Source organism: Pyrus communis, chromosome 15 (assembly GCF_041283825.1).
Source record: "Pyrus communis isolate YQ-2024b chromosome 15, ASM4128382v1, whole genome shotgun sequence".
NCBI classification, from domain to species: domain Eukaryota; kingdom Viridiplantae; phylum Streptophyta; class Magnoliopsida; order Rosales; family Rosaceae; genus Pyrus; species Pyrus communis.
In genome coordinates, this window is record NC_142579.1 from 6787756 (window position 1) to 6812627 (window position 24872).

General features: G+C 36.2%; 2 protein-coding genes and 1 pseudogene across 5 annotated transcripts; 1 reads left to right on the plus strand and 2 right to left on the minus strand.

Moving 5' to 3' along the window:
• The first annotated feature begins 1663 nt into the window (after positions 1-1663).
• LOC137726879 (nodulin-26-like) lies at positions 1664-6413 on the plus strand (annotated as a pseudogene). Its single transcript, XR_015956117.1, has 5 exons — positions 1664-1832; positions 2040-2258; positions 5686-5819; positions 6025-6086; positions 6203-6413. The product of XR_015956117.1 is annotated as a nodulin-26-like (transcript).
• Positions 6414-11751: 5338 nt separating this feature from the next.
• On the minus strand, positions 11752-13090 carry LOC148690447 (uncharacterized). The gene is made up of 3 exons (XM_088684915.1): positions 12758-13090; positions 12277-12646; positions 11752-12215 (listed from the first exon to the last, which is right to left on the minus strand). Exons 1-3 carry the CDS (start codon positions 13088-13090, stop codon positions 11752-11754), a joined length of 1167 nt encoding a protein of 388 aa, XP_088541041.1.
• A 3653-nt stretch (positions 13091-16743) lies between these two features.
• On the minus strand, positions 16744-21889 carry LOC137748667 (cryptochrome-1). 3 transcript variants are annotated; one of them, XM_068488839.2, is made up of 5 exons: positions 20936-21889; positions 20148-20366; positions 18794-19500; positions 17351-18147; positions 16744-17045 (listed from the first exon to the last, which is right to left on the minus strand). In XM_068488839.2, the coding sequence occupies exons 1-5, from the start codon at positions 21246-21248 to the stop codon at positions 17042-17044; spliced, it is 2040 nt and encodes a 679-aa protein (XP_068344940.2). In that variant the 5' UTR covers positions 21249-21889; the 3' UTR covers positions 16744-17041. The 3 variants fall into 3 exon arrangements, with proteins under 3 accessions (XP_068344940.2, XP_088541907.1, XP_068344956.2); XM_088685781.1 differs by having other exon boundaries at positions 17196-18147; XM_068488855.2 differs by having other exon boundaries at positions 17418-18147; positions 20936-21769.
• Positions 21890-24872: the final 2983 nt, after the last annotated feature.

A 24872-nucleotide genomic window follows, 5' to 3' on the forward strand; every position in this document is an offset into this window, starting at 1 on the left:
TTATAAGAAAATTAATCATCTTCAATCTATATAATAATCTTAAAACAGATAATACATAAAAAATTCATGAGCATTACTTTATGCTTTTGTTACTCTCATAGCTTTAAGCTTTTCATGTATTGTAGTGGCAAATAGCTTTCTTGATCCCTCATCAGATAATTTGCATATTTTCCTTCTAGTAATATATTGGTGTTGACTTCTGCACTAGTAGTCCTGAATCTGATGCTATTTTTGTGCTAAGAAAAATGCAGGCTTTGGATGCTCTTTTTCAGAGAAAAACAAAAGTCAGTAAAATATAGGCCAATCTATATTTAAGAATTGATAGGCTTTATGCCTATAATATTTCTTATGGGCATCTCATGATTCTATATCATCTGCTTCTTAGTATGGCACCAAAAGAAAGTTCCCATACCATGATTCACTTAATACATTTTATGAATGAAGCATACTCCTTTTCTCCCCACAATTTTTCTACTTTTTGAAGTGCGCCTAAAAATACAGTAAATCTAAAAGACTTGTAAGGGAAGATTTGATCTTAGTCAAGTTGGTTAGAGTATTGTATCATCCTCTTCGTAGTTTAAGAAAAAGGGTATGTTGGGCTCCATTTTGAAGTTTAACTTCAGCTACAATCTATATGGAGATAATAAGGAAACAAATCTGCAATATTCTTTAAACAATTAGTACTGGTCCTGGACGTTGGATGATATAAACATTAATTTTACTAATTAAGGGGGTAATATATAAATTCCTTCTCTTTTTCTTGTTCTTTTTTGTGTTAGATACATTATATTAAGTTTGGGTCGGATTGTAGGGTTTCAAATTTCAACTTGCAGCCGGCCAAGGAATTTTCAGAAAATCTGGTAGTGACCTTGTTTAATTTTGGTACAACTTACAAGACACTGCATGTGTACTGTTGTTGGTCCTAAGTCATAAATCCAAAGTCAAATATATAGATTTGATTTAAAAGAGGATTGGAGTATAAATCAAACTCTTACCCAACCTACGTTGCCAAGATAAATGCTCTATTACTAGAATTAGAATTCTTCATTTAAATCCATCGTGTTAGGTTATTAACATTTTGTGTTAAAGTTTCCTTGCGATCTTAAACCTTAACTTCTGCACAATTTTTTCCTTGTGAAACATTGCATTCTAAAAATCTATCCACTATTTTCACCATGACACAAACTTGGTCACTCGATTTATAACTAATCTTGGCACAATTTACAAATGAATGCAATGGATTCTGACTCAGTGAGCAAATTACATTTATCCAAAAAGTTACAAAATAATTAACTTTCTTCTCTATTGTCTTTTCCTTGTTAGCATCTGACTTGTCTATTAATGGACGGATGGAAGTCCCAAATCAAGTTTACTAGGTGTAATATTCCACCAAATTGATTCCCGAATACTAAATATGTATCTATCATTCCAAATCAATTTCCAAAAACTAAAAAAGAATAGCTTAATCAGTCCGGCCTCAATAAATTAATTAATTATGCACAACTACACAACCAAATAATTATTTCCTGGCACAAGAAGTTAAATATATAAAATTCCATAACAGAGATAGGAAAAATCCTTGTTGACAGTGCCGACTTATTGCGTCTAATAAGTGCAAGAAATTGGTGCATATAAATAAGTGTTTGCTAGAGGTGGCCAATCCATTATTAAGTAATCAATCAAACCTAGCTCTCTAAGTTTTTGTTATGTTTTTCTCAATTTCTTCTCCTAAACTTGTATTGTCCATTGGACACACTACCATGCAAGAAGCAGGAGCAAACGGTACTCAAAAACTGACCAAGGCTGATATTTCTACTTCAATCTTCCAAAAGGTACGTAACTCATTCGTTTTCATGATAGTAACTTCTACTTTTTCAACAACTATCGTTTATAAGATTTAACCGTCTGTTATTTGCTGGACCAAACAGCTGTTCGCATGGCGATAACCTAAAAGTTGTAATCGTCTACTAATCAAGAGTCAATTAATTTGTTCACATTTTTACCATACGGGATCGATGTCCTTTTTTTTATGTTAATAGATGATGGCGGAGCTTGGGGGCACATACATTGTCATATTTATAGGCTGTGGGGCTGCTCTTGTCAACAAAGTACAGCCTCTTACAGTCGTGGGAATAGCAATCGTATGGGGTCTTGTTTTTATGGCCACAGTATATGCAGTTGGGCATGTCTCTGGTTCCCATTTCAATCCTGCAGTTACTATTGCTTTGGCTGCTGGCCGCAGATTTCCAGTCAAACATGTGAGACACAATTGCATACCTTCGTATATTTGTTACACGGAAATTTTGAGAGCTTCTTCATTGAATTAACTTCTTTACATAAAGTTATAAAAGTTTAATGACCTTCATTCTCTTATAGAAATAGAAAAATAGCTTATTTTAGACTTTAAAACACTAAGATGGGCAAATGATGGATTTTCATGATGATTTACGGCCTTTTCAACCTACTACATCTCAGGTTCAGATCTTTCTCATTCCCTTAATGTAGATTAGTGTGATAAAAAAAGACTAAGATTGACTAATTAAGGAGAGGGTCGATATGTGAGTTCAATTCCCGTATCCTATCTTAATAGCGCATATATAACATGTTAGTTTTCAATTTTGGTTTTTCTAGCTACTGAATTGGATTAGTTTTTAATAGAAATGATCAACCACAAAATATGGGTAGTGATTTTCACTTTCAGCTCAGCATGAGTATAAAAACAAGAGAACTTTCATGAAAAGGGTTTGGGCTAAGTTTATTTTAATAAAAAACCATGTTATAACTTTATTTAATGAAAAAGACTTAAATTTTAAAGAAAACCCCTTAATTTTAATAAAAAGGACAAAAGAACTTAAATTTTAATGAAAAAGACATAATTTTAATATTAAAAAAATTAAAAAAAATATCTGACACGTGGACCCATATGTCCTCACACAAACTGTTTATGAAACTTACTACACTGTTTATGAAAACTTATAACATTGTTTATGAAACTTACTGTACTGTTTATGAAACTTACTACTCTGTTTATGAACACATTTATATATAAACACATATAAATGTTTTTATATATGTGAAACTGGCATAATCAACAAAATGGCGTGCACTTTTGTGTCTTTGAAGCTTTCTCCTACATTCCTCAATCTACGTAAACCATGAAACTTGTTACTGGTTATTTTTCCTTTTGGTTTTGACCACTCTGCTATTAAACTCTTGCAGTAGACATCTTATTTATGAATTTTTGTAGGGCTATTTATGATCTTATGTTAGTTGTGTGTAGGGCTATTTTCTCGATTGGGCCTCCATGTGAGTTTTTCGTGAAATAGTACTTGAGTTCAATATTACTCATCTGCAATTAGGAAGAAAATGAATGCTATGGTGTTCAGATTACTCTGGCACTGACGATTTTGATGTACTTGCAGAGAGAACCGGTGTTTGGCCAATTACCTATAAGCCATAAACATGATTCTAATCCTTTTAATCATGATGACATTACTCTGGACTCCGCGGGACTATAGTCAACAAATTGGACGATGAAGGAAAGTCAAAACAGGGTTTCGTACGGTTCAAAGGACAATGCGAAGATGATACCCCGAAATTTAAATTCTAATGGTAATAGAATTTTTTTGCAGAATTCTTGATATCTGCGTCTCTACATGCAAGAGTGACGCAGGAGCAACTAAAAGAAATTAATTCATGTTGATATATGTTAGAATCTGTGATGATGATGGTAGAATTTTTAAAAGGAATGAAATTAATGAAGTTTTTCTTCTTCTTCTTCTCTTGTCCTTATCATTAAATAAATTTATTACATGATTTTTGGTTAAAATGTAAAGTTTTCAAGTTTTTTTCATTAGTTTTCCTTAAAAACAATGAAATGTTCAATTTGGAGTGCCACAAAAGGTAAACTATGTGTCAAAATCACTTCCTGAATGCATTAAGACAAAAAAATCTATACAAGCAACGCGAATTTAAATTAAAACATAAAATTTAAAAAAAAAAATTCAAGTGTCTTTATAAACATTTTCAATTACAACTTGCTAAAGAAATGCTTGATAAATATTATTCTTGTGCTATAGGTACTAATAGTGATTTTAGGGTCAAAATCACATGAAATATTTACAAGAATACAAGGATGTTGTAGTATAGATGCTCATGCAAGATCGTTTTCACAAGGATTGAATTAATAATTTGTGTTTATATCCAACTCTTAATTAATTATTTAAAACAAAGTTTGGAAAATATTGATTTTAGAATTTAATATAATAAAACGAATTTAAAAAAAAAACAATTAAAGAAATTAACTAGAGAACAATTTAAAGAAAATCAATTTGTAAAAGCCCTAGAGTTCAACCGTCACCTTAACAATCCTACGTAGTTCTTCTAATTACTTATTAATTACCCATGCATATTTTGAAGGTTAGGTTTTCCTAATATATATTATACTTGGAACCTCCAACATAAAACGTATATCTAACATGCAACCCGTTTGGACGTTCAAATCAAATATGAACATGAAAGACTCATTTAAGTTTTATGAAAACTCTTTGAAAAACCATGCAACTCTTAAGATGTGGTGTTCATCTCAAGCAAAATTACAATTATTAACCACAAGAAGTCAGCACCAATTTCAGGGAACCTTCCGACCAAAATTGCATCAAATTACTTTTCTAAATATCCTAATGGTGGCCAATCATCAAGACAATTGGATAGTTTAAAACAGTGATTAATAATTCAAAACATGCATGCATAATATCATAAGTAAATTGAAAAGAAACTACATATTCTTGCTAAGGCTAAAGGCCTCACCTTAGCAAAAGAAACTAGCTACGAACAATCATAAAACAAAATATTATTGAGAATAAGGATAGAAAACACATAGAAACTTGAATAACCCTCTAAAGTGTGTGTGCGTTCTCCTCTCCTTCTCTTCCGTCAAACCCTAATCGCTAAATATCTTTATTTATACTACTACAAAATAAAACCCTAAAAGGTCTTAGAATAAAACTAGGAAACATAATAAAATAATAAAATAGAAAATAAAAGGTTTCCTATTTAAATTAAAATTCAGACTTCTCAGAAAATCTGTCTTTTGACCGACCAAATTAACTCTGATTTGGTCTCAAAATGTCTCTTTTGAAAGCTGGAGACGTCCCCTACAAATCCTCAAAATGAATGTTCCTCAAAATATGTTAGAGGGAGTATTTTTGCTCACTATCATTTAGTGTGGTGTATGCTCACCACTCTATTTATCACTGTTAGATGAGTTAGAATGCCGAGATTCATGTAGTGGATAGGAATAAATCTCAAAACTCAAACTATCTAACGGTGATAAATAGGGTGATGAGCATACACCACACTAAATAATGGTGAGCAAAAATGCACTCTCCAAAATACTCAAAACGTCCAGAAACATCAATTTAGGAAAGCTGCGCTTTGGGCCTTTATTTCATTGCCACAGTCAAATGGCTTGGTTGAAAAATCTAGAATTTTGACACAATCATCTTAAAAGACAACAACCTCCAATTGGAATCACTCCAAAGTTCATCCGTTTGATTATTTTTTGCTCGAAAGGAAGTCGAATGTCGTACATTAGAAATATAATTCAAAGTACCACACACATAATAACCAATAAATTATTACTAAAATTAGAGTAAAATATATAGTATAATATCAACTCATTAGGTACCTATGTATGTGATGTCACAGTTGTCTGGTGCAACATTAGCAAGCCTGACCCTCAGGCTGTTACTTGGGAATTCGTCATCACGTTTATATTGTTGTTCACCATTTGTGGTGTTGACACTAATGACAGAGTGGTACTGTCCTCTATTTTTCTCAGCCTGTTTCTCTGTGTTCGGTTAGGTTTTGACACACTTTTTTTCTAGCCTGCTACGCTCGAAACTAAATATTTTACCAATGTTTCTGCACTTGCACGTGTACAGCAAAAGGCTAAGGAAAGAGTGTTAACTTGTTGGTTTTTCGTTGACAAAGCACTAACCCTATGCTTGACTACAAAATTAGGGCAAGAATCTCTCTGGAATTGCAATAGGTGGTGCCGTTTTGGTTAATGTCATGATTGCTGGGTTATAACCTCCTCACTAGTAATCTAATAATCTCTTAATTACTATAGCTTTGCATTGTACTATCACTCTGACGTACACATGATAATTACACTTTTTTTATGTATTGGATTTTGCAGGCCCATCACTCGAGCTTCCTTGAATCCTGCAAGAAGTTTTGGCCCGGCTGCCGTCACCAGTCCGTACAAGAACATTTGGGTTTATATTGCAGCACCTATTCTTGGAGCCATTGCTGCTACTGTGGTGTACAGTGTTCTCAGGGTACCTAAGCCAGTAAAATCTGATGAGAAGGCTGATCCAATATTAGCTAGAAATCCTTCACAAGTCTGAATAGTTCAACATGAGTAGAATTGGCTATGCACGAAAAGCACTTCTATCACTTCTGCCGTGTCAAGTAAAATGTAACGATATAAGATTTCTTGCCTATTATCTGAGGGACTTCATGCAGATTCATGCGTATATTTGAAACAAGTTGTAGTATGTAGGGTTTGTCATTTGCTTATTTAGTTAATAGGGTTAGCAATAATTAAATTAATTGCGCTCCAGTACATGAATTTTTCAAAATCCCAAAGAAAAAGAAAGAGTTCTAAATGGGATGCAGCATCTAATCTAATTTATTAAGAAAATTATCTTCATCATATATACTAAACTTAAGAGATTACGATTTGAAAGCGTCTCCTTTCACCATAATATTCCGGCCGGGAAGCAAGTTTTGTTGTGAATGCATTGGCGGCAGTGGGATATTCCTCCTAGCTAAGATCCTTATATTTGGCATAAACTTTGCCTAGTGAAGCCAAAGCGCGCGGCGTGGTTTTGGCATTTCGCTTATCATAGCTGCACTACGGGCATTTCGTTGTAGTTTTCTCCTAGTTTAAAAAATAAAAAATAAAAAACTTAAGAGATAACATAAGAAATTCATGACCATTACTTTTTAGTTTTTTCCTCCCGAGTAATTTATTGTGTTGACTTCTGAATCTGAGACTTTTTTTCTACTAAGAAAAATGCAGGCTTTGGATGCTTTTTTCCAGAGAAAAAAAAAGCACAGTAAAATATGTATAGGTCAGTGGCTGATCAATATTTAAGAATTGATAGGCTTTATGCCCTAGAAGACAGCATATATAGTCTCTACTATGAGCATCTCATGATTTTATATCATCTGCTTCTAGTATGGCACCAAAAGAGACCATTATTAAGGTTCCAAGACCATGATTCACTTCATAATTTTATGAGTGAGGCATTGCCTTTTCTCCCCACTTTTTTCACTGTTCAGTCTAAAGACGGTGCAATAAAGATAAAATTAATTGTATAAATATTACTTGTCCAACTATCACTAACAATACAATTATGCCATCTTGCAAGTCGTGGTGTGTTCTCGTGGTTAGGACCTTATATTCTATCCCTTGCGATTAGGATTCTATCCCTTGCGATTAGGATTCTTAACCTTCCCCCGTCTCCTTAGTGTAAATTAGGATTCTTAACCTTCCCCCGTCTCCAAAGAAAGCTTGAGCTTTTTAAACCCTATTTTGAAGGAGGGGAATAAAAATGTTTCGGCAATGTTCATGCTACAGTAGATGGAGCGCGGGAAGCCTTAAAAAAATTCAACGAACTATTTCGCTTAAGGGTTTCTCTGAAGCACGTTATGCTGAAGAAATTTGTGCTAACGAAACCTTATCACAAGCTGTATTGGTTCAAGAAAAATCTTGGGCGGCAAAAGCTAAGATAAAATGGGATACACAAGGACATATAGGAACACCAATTATTTTCATACTTTGGCCAAAATTAGACGGGCTCATTCTCATATATCTTCTCTTTGTATCTGTAATGATTTGATTGATGATCCCAGTATCTTGCGTAGTCATATAGTTGATCACTTCACTATTGCTTTTACGGATGATGGTGTCACGTGTGATACGGGTCTTGTTGAAAGATTTATTCCTTCACTGGTGTCAGAATCAGAAAATTCTTCTTTGCTTGCTATTCCATCTTCTCAGACCATCAAAGACGTTGTATTTTCTATGAAAGAAGATATTGCTCCAGGCCCTGATGGTTACACTGGCCAATTTTTCCAAGCTTGTTGGGATTTTATTGGTGTAGATGTTGTTCATGCTGTTATCTCCTTCTTTGAATCGGGTTTCATTTTGCCAAACCTAAATTCTAGTTTTGTAGTTCTCATTCCGAAGGTTAAAGAAGCAAATTCTATCACTCAGTTTCGACCTATTGCTATGGCTAATTTTATTTTTAAAATTATTACCAGAATTCTTTCTGATCGCCTAGCACCTACTGCTTCACGGATAATTTTGCCCGACAAATATGCTTTTCTTAAAGGTCGACACATCTCTGATTGCATATTTTTGGCTTAATGTGTAAATTTGCTTGATACTAAATGCGTTGACGGGAATGTTGCTATAAAATTTAATGTCGCTAAAGCTTTTGACACTCTTAATTAGGATTTTGCTTCGTCGAGTTCTTACGACTTTTGGGTTCCACTCAACTTTTGTTCAATGGGTAAGCTCTATTCTGTTAGTGAAAATGAATTCAATGGGTTTTGATCTAGAGAGAGCTGGACAGAAAAGCAAAGATGAACGAAAACTGAAACCGAATGGTTTTTCTTCTTCTCTCTTGCAAAAGTTGCAGAGGAATATTTTCACTATTTCGAAAGAAAGCACTAACTCTGCTTTTACATTAACTGTTGGCCTTAACTTGGGACCACACATACACTACATTTCATCTTAGTCACTCATCTATCTAATTACATGGATCAACCAACACATGGCACTCATGGCCTTTTACAAAACAGAACTTTACACTTGGCATTATTTTGCACAAGTGAATACACCAATTTAAGTAATCTTATTCTAAACTTTTCAGCTCAACACTTATAATTCAACACTCCCCTTTAAGTTTTGAGCTGATTTCACACCAAGCATATCCCTGAGATAGTTGAAACGATTCTTAGCCAAAGGTTTTGTGAAGATATCTGCTACCTGCTTTTCAGTGGGACAATACACCAAATCAATGATTCCTTCTTGCAGTGCATACTTAATAAAGTGATACCTTCTATCAATGTGCTTAGTCTTTTGATGGAACACAAAATTCTTTGTGATAGCAATGGCAGATGTGTTATCACAGTGAAGAGGAGTAGCTACAGTTTGTAATTCTCCAAAATCTTCCAAAACAAACCTCAGCCATATTGCTTGAGCTGTGGCTTCTGATGCACTTATATATTCAGCCTCTGCAGTTGAGAGTGCAACACAGTTTTGCTTGACCGAAGCCCAGGAAAACACACCACTGCCAAATGAGAATGCATATCCTGATGTGCTTTTGCTGTCTTCCAATGAACCACCCCAATCACTATCACAGAAGCCAATTAAACAAGCTTTTCTTCCTTTCACATACTCCAAGCCATAATCTAGAGTTCCCTTGATGTATCTGAGTACTCTCTTTGTAGTTCCATAGTGTCTATTGGTAGGACAATGTATGTATCTTGCCAATAAACTAGCTGCATACATTATATCCGGCCTTGTAGCAGTGAGATATAGAAGGCTTCCCACAATGCTCCTATACATCTCATCACTCATAGATCCACTTCCATCATCTTTAGATAACTTCTCAGTAGCTACAAGAGGAGTTGTGACAGTCTTTGCTTCATTTAAACCAAATTTACTCAGTAAAGAGCTTGCATACTTCTTCTGATTAATGAAGATGCTGGAATCTGTTTGAATCACTCCCATCCTAAGGAAGTGATGAAGAAGTCCTAAATCTGTCATTTCATACTTCATTTTCATATCTTCTTTGAACTCTTCTAGCATTGATTTGCAACTACCAGTGTAGACTATATCATCTACATAGATAGAGACAATCAGGATATCTTCTCCCCTTGCTTTTATATACAGGGTTGGTTCACTCAAGCTTTTCTTGAAACCACACTGTGAGAAATAGTTGTTAATCTCTCCATACCAAGCTCTCGGAGCTTGTTTTAGAACATAGAGGGCCTTATGAAGTTTGTACACCTTTTCTTCCTTGCCTTTTACTACAAAACCTTCAGGTTGCTTAACATAGACCTCTTCTTGTAGAACTCCATTCAAGAAGGCCGATTTCACATCTAATTGATACAGTTTCCAGCTCTTTTGTGCAGCCAAAACTATTAAGGTTCTAATGGTATCCAACCCAGCAACCGGTGCATAAGTCTCATTGTAGTCCAAACCAGGCTTTTGTGCATAGCCTTTTGCAACCAACCTTGCTTTATTCTTCAACACTGAGCCATCAAGATTTAACTTGGTTTTGTAAACCCATTTAACCCCTATAACAGGTTTTTCAGTTGGTCTGTCAACAAGCTTCCAGGTGTCATTCTTTTCAATCATAAACAGCTCATCCTCCATAGCTTTTAACCAAGACTCATCTTGTTTGGCATCTTCATACTTCTCTGGATCCATGATACACAGATTGCATTGAGCCAACACTTCATTCAGATTCCTCCACTTCAGTGGTGTATGATCAAATGCTTGATTGTGTCCTTCACTTAGGTTTGACATGCTTGTAGATTCACCTAAGATAGGTGACTTGGATTGAATTTCAGAGTCTTCAATATTAAGAGCTCTCCTAGATGGAGATAATATATATGATGTAGGAGACAACACCATTCTGTCACTGCTCTCTGTACTTATGTCACTATGAATAAAACTTCCAGTATTAAGAGATGTTGACCCTGAGTTCTCTTCCCAATTCCAGGCAGCTTCTTCATCAAATACAATTTCTCTTGACAAGAATAACTTCTTGGATAGTGGATCAAATACCCTATACCCTTTTTCACAAGTTGCATATCCCACAAATACTCCTTTGAAGCTTTTAGGTTCAAGTTTATGTCTCTGTTCACTTGGAACATGAACATAACATAGAGATCCAAATACTCTCAGGTGGGCTATTCCTGGTTTTCTACCGGAATAAGCTTCAAAAGGTGTGATGTTGTTCAAAGCCTTTGTGGGACATCGATTTAGGATATATACAGATGTATGAACTGCTTCTGCCCAGAGAAAATATGGCATCCTCTTCTCATGCAACATAGATTTCGCCATTTCAATCACGGTTCTGTTCTTCCTCTCCACTACTCCATTTTGTTGTGGAGTATATCCAAGAGTAAGTTGTCTTTGTATTCCTTCATTTTCACAGAACTGATCAAATTTTGATGACTTGAACTCCCCTCCTCTATCACTTCTCAGAGTCTTAATCTTGAAACCACTTTCTAATTCTGTCATAGCTTTGAATTTCTTAAAACAGTTGAATGCATCAGACTTATATCTCAAGAAATAGACCCAAATCATTTTGGTAAAATCATCTATCAGCAGCATGAAATACTTATTTCCAGTAATTGACTCAGTCTTCATAGGTCCACACAAATCAACATGAATCAGTTCAAGTGGAGCAGTTGCTCTGTACACTTGATTTCTTGGAAATTCTTCTCTGTGTTGTTTACCAAATTGGCAACCTTCACAGACTTCATTGTAGTCTGCAAGCTGTGGCAAACCATGTACCATTTCCTTGTCTCTCAATTGTTTGAGACCACCAAAGTGTAAATGTCCAAGTCTCATGTGCCAAGTCTCAGTAGAGTGAGTGACACTAGCTTTCAACACCATTTGATTCTCAGAGAACATAGTCAGTGGATAACACCTATTCATTTCTTTTTCACTCTCATAACCAAGCATTCCAGTGATGGACCATCATACACACTGCACATTCCACCTCTAAACACCAAGAAATATCCATGCTCATCCATTTGACCAACACTGAGTAAGTTCTCCTTTAAACCGGGAAGATACATCACTTCTCTAACATACTTTCTCCCTTTATTTGTATCAATAACCAAGGATCCCATTTCTGCAACATTCACAAGATCTCCAGTCGGCATTTGAACTTTGCCAGCTACATTTGTTCTGACCTCAACAAGCAAATCTACTCCTGTCATGTGATTGCTACAACAACTATCTATATACCACTCTCCATTCACCTTTGGTTCTGTGATTGTGCTATTTGCATAAAACAGGTTCCCTATTACCTCTACTTGATTAGCACTGTTTGCCTTTTGCACTGATTTACCTACTGTTTTCACAGTTATAGCATTTAGGTTTCCCTTTATACCTACATTCTCCAAAGTGAAACTTAGAGCATACCCTGGACTGTGGTTTTGTAACTATCTAACCCATTGAATGTGCATTATGTGCAGAATTAGCAGGAAATTTCTGCTGAAACTTGGGTTTTGAACCCCATTTCTTGCCCTTATTATTCCAATTCTTCTGGAACTGAGATGAACCAGATTGACCTTCGCCCCTATTTTGCTCATTTGAACTCACTGAGAAAGATGAGAATGCTTTCCCAGTAGTATCAACAGTATGTAGATCAAACCGTTGTTCTTGACTCTTTAAGATTGCAACTACTTCCTGCAAATCTACAGTCTCTAGACACTTTGTATTTTCTATAACCAAACAGATAGAATCATAAGGTTTACTAAGACTAATCAGAACCTTCTGCATAAGTCTCTCGTTCGACAGAGATTCACCAAATGTTCTCATCTGATTAATTAGTTCATTCAACCGTGTAAGATAGCTAGATAAAGACTCATCATCTCGCATCCTAGCATATTAAAATTCTCTTCTAAGATTCTGCAATTTCACAGATTGTACCTGATCACCACCATGATATTCTCCGTACAACAAATCCCATGCCATCTTAGCTGACCCGGCATTGGCGATTCGAGGGAAGATTTGATCCAAGACTGCATTCTGGATGATTCCCAAAGCCTTTGCGTCTTTCATCAAAACAACTACCATTTCTTCATCATCCTCCGATGCTTCTCCAGCTTCCTTCTTCTTCGGATTGGAGGTTGTAATCCCCTTCTCTACCAGATTCCATAACCCAAGAGATTTGAATATTGTTGCCATTTTAATTCTCCAGAACTCGTAGTTCTCATCGGAGAAAATTGGAGTCCTCACTTTAGAGCCTCCAGATCCAGACATGTTTTTTATCTGAATCGACAACCTTCACGGAGCTTCAAGAGAGCTTCGATTGAGCTCGATAACTTCACAGATTTACGCCCAGATTGTTAAATCCAACCTGGCTCTGATACCATGTTAGTGAAAATGAATTCAATGGGTTTTGATCTAGAGAGAGCTGGACAGAAAAGCAAAGATGAACGAAAACTAAAAGCGAATGGTTTTTCTTCTTCTCTCTTGCAAAAGTTGCAGAGGAATATTTTCACTATTTCGAAAGAAAGCACTAACTCTGCTTTTACATTAACTGTTGGCCTTAACTTGGGACCACACATACACTACATTTCATCTTAGTCACTCTTCTATCTAATTACATGGATCAACCAACACATGGCAATCATGGCCTTTTACAAAACAAAACTTTACACTTGGCATTATTTTGCACAAGTGAATACACCAATTTAAGTAATCTTATTCTAAACTTTTCAGCTCAACACTTATAATTCAACATATTCTGATATCTGCGAGACTTTCTTTTCTTTCTTTCTAATGGAATTCCCGCTGGCTTCTTTGAAAGTAGTCGTGGTGTTCGTCAGGGTGATCCATTATCTCCTTCTCTTTTTTGTCTTGCGGAGCCGAGGTCTAGTACATTTATTTGGAACTGGAAACGTCAAAGCTATTTCTTCCCCTTAAGCAGCTAAAATGCCCTCTCATATTCTTTTTGTGGATGATATCATGGTTTTCTGTAAGGGGAACAAGGCTAGTTTGGTACAACTTACAGCTTTCTTTGATGAGTATGGCTTGAATTCTAGACAATTGGTGAATAAAGCAAAGTCTCATGTTTATTTGGGTAATAAGTCAGATGTTCCTCGTCGTTCTCTAATTTACTCTTGGTTGAGAATTCCCATTGGAGGGCTTCCTTTTATTTATCTTGGGGTTCCAATTTTTGTTGGACGATCGAAAAAAGCTTACTTCCAAGTTTTGGCAGACAAGATTCATAATTGTTCATCTGATTGGTATGGTCATTCTCTTTCTATGGCCGGCAGGGTGGCTTATTAATTATGTAGTTGTTAGCATGTTATCTCAAAGTTACTTTATTTATGCTTGGCCTAAGTCTGTTTTATTACAAGTTTGCAATTGGGCTCACAATTTTATATGGACAGGGAGTATAAATTCTCGGGCTTATTTCCTTGTTTCTTGGAAGAAATGTTGTGCCCTTCTAAAGGAAGGGGTCTTGGAGAATTTTCAAGCTTTTAATCATGCCTTTCTTTTGAAGAAGTTTTGGGATTTTTTTACTACTGCTGATAGTCTTTTTCGTGAACGATTTTTTACTAGTATCGGTCAGGTGTGCTCTTATTATAAACAGTCTTCTATTTGGCCTGGTTTGCAGCCTTTATTTGTAGATATTAGTCAAAGCTCCAAATGGTTGGTGGGCAATGATGCTCCTATTAACTTTTGACATGCAAATTGGATTGGTAATTCAATTGTTAAAAGGTTGGATATTTCGCAATCTCTTGGTAAACTTCTGTTTGTGCATGTTTCAGACTATATTAATAATGGGAATTGGTTTTGCCCTGTTGATATAACTAGTGCCACCCTTTCTGCTATATGGTCTAAAATTTTGACAATTAAGCTTCCCTTGTCGAGATTGGATGGTAAACTAATTTGGTTGACTGCTTCCGATGGTGTATTATCTTTATCTTTGACTTACGATTTTAAGTGTAGTAAGCATGCAATGCAATTGTTCCTTGGAATAGATGGGTTTGGCGTAGATGTTTTCAACCACATAATTCCATTTTATTATGGCTTTTTCTTCACGGTAAGCTTTTAACTGATGATTTATTGCTTCACCAGGGATTCTCTTTTGCGTCAATGTGCTCTTTGCGTTGTAAGGCTATTGAGTCAGCTCAACATTTATTTTTCAAGTGCTCATTTTCTTTGGAAATTTGGCATAGTGACGTTTTATCCTTTTTTCAGGTTTCTGCATTATTCTCTGATATGACATCAAATTTTTTTTTTCTTATCCTTTGAGGCGTGGTTTCGGTACTCAACTTCAATTATTGTGGTGGGTATGACTGAGGCAAGTTTTTACGCACTTTGGCGAGCTCGAAATTTAATCCGTGTTGAAGGAAAAATGTTTACAGTTTATCAGTTGGTTAATGACATTTGCTTACAAGTTTGTGAGGTGAATTCTTGGGGTATAGGTTTTATGTTAAACTCAGTTGATGAGTTTTGCATTCTTAGAGCGCTTGGAGTGCATGGAAGGCCTTCAAGGGCACCTAGAATTCATGAGGTTATATGATTTCTCCTTGTTCTTTCAAGTTAAAGTTAACACTAACGGTGCGGCTCGTGATTCTCCGGGTATGGCTGCTTTTGGTGGTATTTGCCGTGACCACTTAGGTCATTGTCTTGGATGCTTTGCATGATCTTTTGGTATTGCTACTACCTTGGAGGCAGAACTCAAAGCTATTATTCATGTTGTTTATATGGCTTTGGAGAGGGGTTGACATTCTCTTTAGATTGAGTGTGATTCTTGTTTAGTAGTGCATTTTCTTTCTAATGGATCTTTTCAAGTGCCTTGGCGTTTATCGGTTGATTGGGCAAATTGTTGTACCATCCTCTCTTCCATGCAAGTTTTGTTTTCTCACATTTATTGCGAAGGAAATCAGGTGGCAGATTGTTTGGCAGACTATGGAATTGATCATGTTGGGGTTCATTGTTGGGATTCTTGTCCGCCGTGTGCAGTTGCAGCTTTTGCTCATAATCTTTTGGGGCTTCCAAATTTTTGTTTCTCTTAGAACTTTCTCTTAATTGATTTTGTGTTTCTATTAGTTTTCTTCTGCTTGTTAGGGTTTGGCTTCATGTCCCCTCTAACTTATTGTATTTTTACTTTTTTCTTTAATATATTTTCAAAATGATGTCTTTTTCCATGATAAAAATGCTGAAGTGGATGTAACATTATTGTTTTAATTAAAAAAAAAAAAGTCTGTAGATCAAAAGAGAAATAATTCGGCAATATTCCTGAACCAATTAATGCTTTTGCTGGAAGTTGAATGATGTTGATTAAGAATGCAATATATTAGGTTTAGTTGATGTCAACTGGCAGTGACATCTTTTACTTTTGGTACAACTACTAAATATTAAGATTTGTGGAAGTTCTGCATAAACAGTTGGTCCTATCATCATAAATCCTAGGTCAAATATATAGGTTTTGATAGTAAGATTTGAGCTCTCAAGTCGTAGATGCAAAGATTAAGTTGTTCTACTACTAAAGTTAGGAAGTTTTATTCAAATCAGTAGAAGTTTTCATTTAAATCAGTCACATTATTAAGTTTTTAATGTAGTACATACTAAAGCATTTTCAATAGAAGACCATATTTTCGGATCTCCATCACCGCCCTTGAGGCTCCTTTTAGGAGATCTACGGATTTTTTTGTGAACCTTTACACAAAAAGAAATATTCAAATTCCGACACCAAATTTTTCTCTTCATAAAAATGAGTAAAATTTGTTCCTTATTTTTTCTTGTAGTTCAAAAAGTTTAAGCAGATAACTTTTGTGCTGCAAAACCCGAGTTAACAGACCAGTAAAATTTCAAACCTACGAGGAGAGGTAAACGTGGATGCATAGAATATGTTACAAGCATCTGTTACCAATTAGAATGAGAGAAAAACACCAGAGTTTATTCAAAGACTACATATCTTATTTCACTCTCTTCCTTTATAAATACAACATTGCTATACACCAGAGCTACATTATGGTGGAACAAGAAAAAAAAATGGATAGCTAATAAGTTGCCTGTATTAATTAGAATATATCATACACACAGGAGGTCAACTGCTGTTACGGGCACTCGTGCCAGAGAAGAGTCGTACGTTCAATGTGGATGACAAGTTCACCTTCCCGAATCCATTAGATATGGCGTGCATCATTACACCGCACAGCACTCTTTCCGTTCTCCTATTTGCATCTATATGTTTCACCTGTAAAAGAAGAAACATTGAGGAAACAATGAGACTGCTAGCGTGTGAATGAAAACATGAACTCTATCTCAAACAAATTGGCATTCACTTATTGCTTTGTGATATATCATTTCAGAACTTCGAAGCTTGAGAAATTTAAGTAATGCATACGAGACCAGCAGATCAATTCCATATTGTGATATGTCTCGAAGCTCTTAACTGCAAGATGAAGGTTCAAAATTGTTTGTTTGAACAAAGAACCCAACACTCTTTATTTCAGTCATAGTCTCATAGTGGATATTGGTTATTTGTTCAAGATTTTTTACCCAGTTTGAGATAGCCGCCTCCAATTCATTATTTGGTGAGACTGAGGATGTCTCTGCAAGTACGAACCTGTTCCAATGCCATTGTCTTCACTCCCAAACTGCTCCGAGTAGCTAGAACTTGAAGGAGACCAAACTGGAACTACACCTCCATCCCTCTCTCGCCTAGTGCTACTGGAAGATTCTGCAGTCGAATCTTCAACAGCGTGTTGCAGCCCTATTGCAGCATTGGATTGTGGAAGAGCGTTGTTATGAATAGTCTGAAAAACCCCTTGGTTTAATATGTCTCTTCTTGGTTCCTGATTCACAATTAAGTCTGTAGGCACTTCCGCTCTGGTTTCTTCTGTCAAAGTTTGAAGTTCCAAAGAAGTTTCTTCCTCTTCAGCTTTAACCAAAGAAGTAGTAATGCTTGGGACCATTTGATCCTCATACTTCCGAGTTCCAGGAGAGTTGTTCCTCGCAGGTTCATTATTTTCCTCCATTTGTATGTCTTGAGAAAAGGCAATTGGCACTGATTCAGAGGAGTCTCCAAGCCCTTCTTCAGTCCCATTTTCAACAGCGGCTCTTGAAGCAGCTTCGTGCTGCCACATCACTGATAAAGCTTCTTGCAACCGGGTTTTCGCTGCATCTATTCCTACAATAGGTAGAGGGTAATTCGATCCTAATTCAATTCCAGCTGCTTGTAGTACAGATTCTGGTGCATTCCACGGGTGGTGTATCCATTCGGTTGGTAGCCTAGCAAGTTCAGGAAGCCACTTCCGCACATATTCTCCATTTGGATCAAATTTGTAACCCTCAAACTGTAGAAATCAAATAAATACGAGATTTCAGTACCGAAACTTGATCAAATAAGAGTGGTACTATTTTATAATCCTCTCAGAACAAAAGGAGCATGTCAATTTATATCACTCGATGCTTCGTACCAAGACATAGGTAAAAGTGAAGAAACAATAGTTAAACGAAAATTTTCAACACTACATTTTTGCAGTTTTTCATGAAAAATTTCAACACTAGATTTTTGCAGTTTTTCATGTATGATGATATGGTAGTGATGTGGGGGAAACAACTCCACGATTTCTCTTTTCTAATAGTAAAATCAGCATACCATTATCCATATAAACCTAGTAGCCATTACTGTACTGAGGGGGCCTCTTTCAGGTTGTCTTTCATCATGTGCGAGCAGAACCAAAGCAAAACTATTTCCTCGAAACTTTTGAAAAATTGCAGTCTTATGAACAGTCATGAGCACTGACAAACAACTGCACTAGATTTCTATTCATTGCTGGTGACCCTAGATGAGGACACTAGAATAAAGCCAAAACTGCAAAATATGAATAAAAACGCATGGAAATTTTTTTGCCATTGTATAAATTTATAAGTGTTTTAACGTTTGTTCAGAAGCACATGCTCAATATAATTCAAGATAATCAAGCTCAACATCCGCACCTGTGGATTATCTATGCGGTCAAATTCACGACCATCAGGTAAAGTACCAGATATATACTGCCAACCAAGAGCATCGCTTTCAAGATCAGCATCTAAGAGTGTATCCCAGAAGTACTTCATTCCCCATCTCCATGGAAGTTGCAGAACCTTTACGAAGAAACTAGAAACTACTACTCGTATTCGATCATGTAGCCAACCAGTGGCCCACAACTCTCTCATGCCCGCATCCACCAATGGATAGCCAGTTCTACCTTGTCTCCATGCCTTGAAATAGTTCTGATCTATAATCCAGGGGAAGAACTTTAGGTGCCCAAGAAGAGGTCTTTCATGACTGCGAGGATGATTAAAACTAATGTATCTTGAATATTCCCGAAGACCAATAGACTTCAGAAACAAGTTTACACTCTCTTCACCAGCCTTGTTGCCTTCATTGGCCCAAACAACCTGCTTCATACGAGCAAGATGAAATGCCTTTCTCACACTCACCTCCCCGAAATGCAAATGGGGAGAAAGTAAAGATGTTGTAGCGCCATCAGCCTTTCTGCAGTTATTAGAGTAATCAAGTAAGGGTCCATTTATAAATGTAGTCAGAGCCTTATCAGCATTACTCCACCCAGGTGACCATGCTCGAGCAAGAAGTGCATTACTTCCCTTCTCGGATTCATCTTCAAAAACCAATGTATCAGAAGGACACCTTGATGCATCACCTGCAAAAGTCATGAACGTTTGAACGTTAATCTAGGATATGAACTGAAAGGTGGTAAGCAAGGAGAACTGGAAATAACCGTACAAAAAACGCATACTGGAGGAATCAGGAAATCCATGACACACAAAGAGCAAGAACAAAGGAAAAGAAAATAATCGCAAATTAAGCCATCAGTGAACCCTGCATGTTCAACAGTAACATAGTCATGGCTCGTTACAACTACTCCACCTTAGAGGCTATATCACGAGGCTTATAGAGGCAGTGACACAACTCCAACATCAAAAGGGTTTATCATCTTTTAACTTAGGTAGAATACTCACACAGGGAAAACTTTATGTGCTTAAAATATCTGCTATTTCCAAAAAAATTTTGCTGATAATCACCAAGAAGATCTTATTACCATTAAATCCTTGGGAAAATATGGAACCAGAAGAACCTTCTTCCATCCACGTTTTCGATTCTATTCAGTTTGACTCATTTGGATAAGAAATTCAGAACATAAAATGGCCAACCATGCCAATGAAAAATGTGGGATCAGCCTTTCAATAATTTTGTAGAAAAATAAACAAGAGGAACATGAGATCGAATAAAAGCTAGCTGTATGCTGAATAGAGTTGAAGTTCAAGAAGAAAATAAATGCATTTAAACCTGAAATAATTCTCTTAGGGGGGAGAAGTGGTGCATCCGGGTCATATGGCATGCTAAGGCATCTTCCCCAAAAGGCATCGAAGGTTGTGAACGGGCGACCATGGACATCAATAACATCCCATGGTTCGTAGAGCAAATCCGCATTAAAGGAACGCACAGCTATGCCTTGAGCAGTTAAAACCTCCTTGGCCCTGTGATCTCTAACCAGTGACATAGGATCTGAAACACGAAGATAGAATCATAGAACTAAGCATTAAATTGCAAAACTCTGATTTTTTATATTCTTATCTCCTCAACTACGTAAAATCGAAATACAAGAGTTCATCAACTGGAGAACAGAAGAATTCTTGGACAGAACAGATAAAGTTCAATTAGGCTGTGCACCAAAACAAAATTCAATTAGGCTAAATAAACAGATTATCAATAAATCTGCTCCCAGTCCTGATAAATAAGAGACCACTACACTACCTACAATCAAATAACATTTCTGCCCGTATCAATCGTCAGCAGCCAAATGAACAGTAAATCATCCAAAAATAAGAACATGGTAGGTAATACTTAACAGACAGCTTCATCAAATCAATCAAAGCACCAACCTTTGATTTTGAAAACAGAACAAATTCAAGTTCTTTCAACCAAAACCAGAGATTTAACACACCAAACAGACAAATTCATTGAAAAATCACAGAACCAAGAAAAATATAGAAACTCAACAGCCTATACAAATAAAAAAACAAATAGAAGCAAAAAGATTGAGAAACATAAAAATTAAGAAAAATTGATGTTACCATATAAGTGGTTGAAGAAAAGCTGAGTAGCACCAGTGGAAACAACAACTTCAAGGAGAGAAGAAACACTGTCAGTGGATCTTTTGGTGATGAGAGAAGTACCCAGACTTTTTAGGGAGGAATCCAGATGAGCCAAGCTGTGTTTAAGCCACCATCTTGACACCCTTCCAGGATAAAAAGGGCCTTCTTCATCAGGAGCCCAGATGAAGACACAAACCACACCTCCTGCTCTCACTGCAGCTGCCAAAGCTGGGTTATCTTCAACCCTCAGATCTCTCCTGAACCAAACCACACTGCAACCACCACCTGACATCTCCAAAATTATATTTTTTCAACAACCAACAAAACCCAGAACACCAGTTTTCTCTCAAACTATAATACTAGAGACATATCTTCCTTCTCTTCTCTCTCCCTCTCCCTCACTCACTCTCTCTCTCCCTCCCTCTCCCTCACTCTCTCCCCTCTGTGTCTTTCTCTCTCTAGGAGCACACCACCAGGGACCAGGGGTTTGTACGTAAATCTAATCTTTTTTGCTTTACTTCTCTTACCTTTGTTTACTATAAATCTTATCTTTTTGCTTTTTTTCTCCTACTTTTGTGTATTATGAGGATGGGATTTTACACCCATCAGCAACAAAAGTGTTAGTTTCATTTTCGGAAGTGAATGATTTGATTTTTTTTGCACTTGTCTTTTATTCTTTTTAACACATGCTTTACTTTTATTTGCTAAAATTTTTCCATCTTTTTGGGTGAAATTCTGCCCCACGCCAGTAGGCTTGGGAGAGAGAAGTCGGGTGGGAGGCGGGAATGAGTGAGCGAAAGACTCAAGAGGATTGGCTAAACGCCAATGGAGTGGGTGGTATACAAATTGATAGGGAAACTGCAGCCACATGTTTTATTTTCTATATCTTCGTATTTCTCTCATCTTATTCTGCAACAAAAACATATCTCATCCAAGTTACAACCTCTCCACTTTAGTTCTCAAATCCCCCGTCTTTTCACAGGATGGAAAATATTCCTAGTTTTCTTGCAACTTTTGTTTATAACTCAAGTATTTTGATCCTGGAGCCACTTGGCATCAAAATTCTTATCGCCAAGTGCCTGACTATGTGGGTGTTTTTGAGATTATATTAAAAAGAGCTAAAATATTGTCTAACAATTAAGTTTTGTCATACTTGGCAGAAAGGCTTAAACTTCTTCTAGGTCATAGTGTTTTTCAATTGAACAACTTCTAATTACTTTTAGGTTTAGTGTTTGGGTCTGAAATAACAGCTTGAGTCGATAATGGGCTAATTCGAACTACAAAACCACATCCTTTGGCCCAGTAAAGATCCCTCAGGCCAATGGGCTTTTAGGCCAAGAAAGGGTTTGTTAGACCGAGTCCTCATAAGAATAGGATTATGTGAGGACTAAGATCATATGTGACTCGGTTGAGTCCTAGGCAAATTGAATGTGCCAAGGATCAAAATAAAGCCCTGATAAATGCAAATTATCCCAAGGATCATAATTCATTCTTGATCAGAATCCTAGTTCGAATCAAAGAAGCTGAGACTATATGAAGATGAAGACTTGGCTAAGAAGGGAATTAAGGAAATAAAGGGAATATTCAAGTAAATGTCGAGCAAACACGCTTCCATCAAGATTCTACGTCGGCAAGCTTGTTTATCATGAAGGTTATCCCTATAAGTAGAAATGGTTATGCGACGTGAAACCTTCAACTTAGCAAACAACTCAAACGATCTACATAAAAACACTCACTTTAAGCAAAGCCCTTTTCACCCCCCCTAAGGAAAATACTAATTATCCTAACTCTTTCGTCAACACGTCTTCAGTTTGGATTAACAACACCGGAGCCGTAAACAAATTGATGAGCACCTTCAGTTTGGATTAACATCACTGCTTCTGTTTAGGTTGATTACCTATCCACATTCACCATAAAAACACTCATCTCCTTTGAGTACATGTGCCCCTACAGCCTGATACCGATTCGGTGCACTTATATTCTTACGAATATAGTTGAGGCAACTGAACCTAGTACAAGAAATCTTGAACTTTGCAGTGAACTAGGCAACCTTGTTTTAAGGTTCTAGAACCCGAGGCTGACATGTGTTCCTTCCTCGTTAAACTACAGAAGCTAGCAGGCATTCAACACCACCACATCTATTCTACTCGCCCAACCAAGTTCAATTGCGAGTTGGCATGCCCGCGTTCCCAAGAAGGGCGTAGTTAACTTATAGTTACTTGGTCGGCACGCCACATATGCTTTGTAATTTTTAGGGTCAGCACTTACTTTTAAATTTGTTACGGTTATTTAAAGAGCCTATCACTCTAATGTGGTGATGATGCTCACCACAATATTACTTATCGTTAGATTAATTTGAAATTTGAGATTTGTATAGGAAATAGATTAAATTAAACTCATCCACTAGTAATCAATAGGGTGGTGAGCAAAAAATAATTCCTTCTAAAGAAGTACTTGATCTTTTAATAAAATTTTAATGTGTCTATAATAAAAGCAATTATACCAAAGATATTTATGAGTAAAAGTGCTTTCTATAAATACGGTTTCTAAAACACCCTAAATCTTGAGTCATTATTGCTAGCCCGTGAGACTAAGTGCACCCCTCCCCTTTAGTGTAAATAATATCAATTGTCAAAAAAAAAAAAAAACAAAAAAACAAAAAAAAAAAAAGCCTAAATCTTGAGTCATCATTCTTTGTTTTTAGGGTTTTTATCACAAATGGTCTCTGAAATTGACCCTCACTATCAAAATGGTCCATAAAATTGAAAACCAATCAATGTAGTCCATAAAAATAAGTGTCACAAATCAATGTGGTTCTTCCATTACAATTATGTTAAAAAATATGTTAAGTGTTGATGTGGCACATAAATGGGGCCTATAAGTCATTTTTTTTCTCACAAATGGTCTTTGAAATTGACTCACGACCTCAAAATGGTCCCTGAAATTGAAATTGATCAATGTAGTCCTGCAAATAAGTGTCTCAAATCAATGTAGTTATTCCGTCACAATTCTGTCAAAAATTATGTTATGTGTTGATGTTACATATAAATGGATCACACAAGTCTAATTAAATTAAAAAACAAATTACAAATAGGCTTCATAATTTAATAGTTAATAAAAAAATTGTCAACCCAAAAACCTAGTCGTGCAATCACCTCCGACCTCAGTCCACATTTCTATACCTCCTTTGCTCTCTATTCTCTGAAAAAAAATCTCAATACACCAATCTTTACACACTTTGACATCCTTCACCAAATTGAACTTGGATCGAGATCACCTTTGGTGGTAGCTTGGCCCATTAGCAACAACTTATGGGACATCACCGTTAACATTTAGGTGATCAACATTCTCACAACCTTAATCTTGGAGAGCTTGTTCGACGCTTCTCTGGTGGTCCAGTGATGCCAATAACGACGAGGTCTGCCTTGAGATGATCGAGGTTCATCTATTGTTGGTTGAAAACTATTTCCACACCCCCTCTTAGGCCTTGGTTAAGCCTTGTGCCTTTGAGGCCCTACTATATGAAGAAAAAAAAATTCTATTGTGCAAAAAGGTATTTAGACAACTTTTTTAGGAAAGTGTTATTGGCACTCCAAAAATCTCATTCTACCCTCCTCACAAGTATATTTTTCTTTCCAAATATAGAAAATTTGGAGTGTAGAATGAGATTTTTGGAGTGCTAATAACAATTCCCTTTTTTTAATTAATTATTAAACCTACATCAGTATATACCATTTTTTTTTTTTTTTTACAGAATTGTGACGGAATGATCATATTAATTTGCGACACCTATTTTCAAGGACTATATTGATTGATTTTCAATTTTAGGGACCATTTGTGATAAAAACCTATAAATTTTGTGGGGCTCATTTATTTGCCACATCAGCATTTAACGGAATTTTTAATATAATTGTGC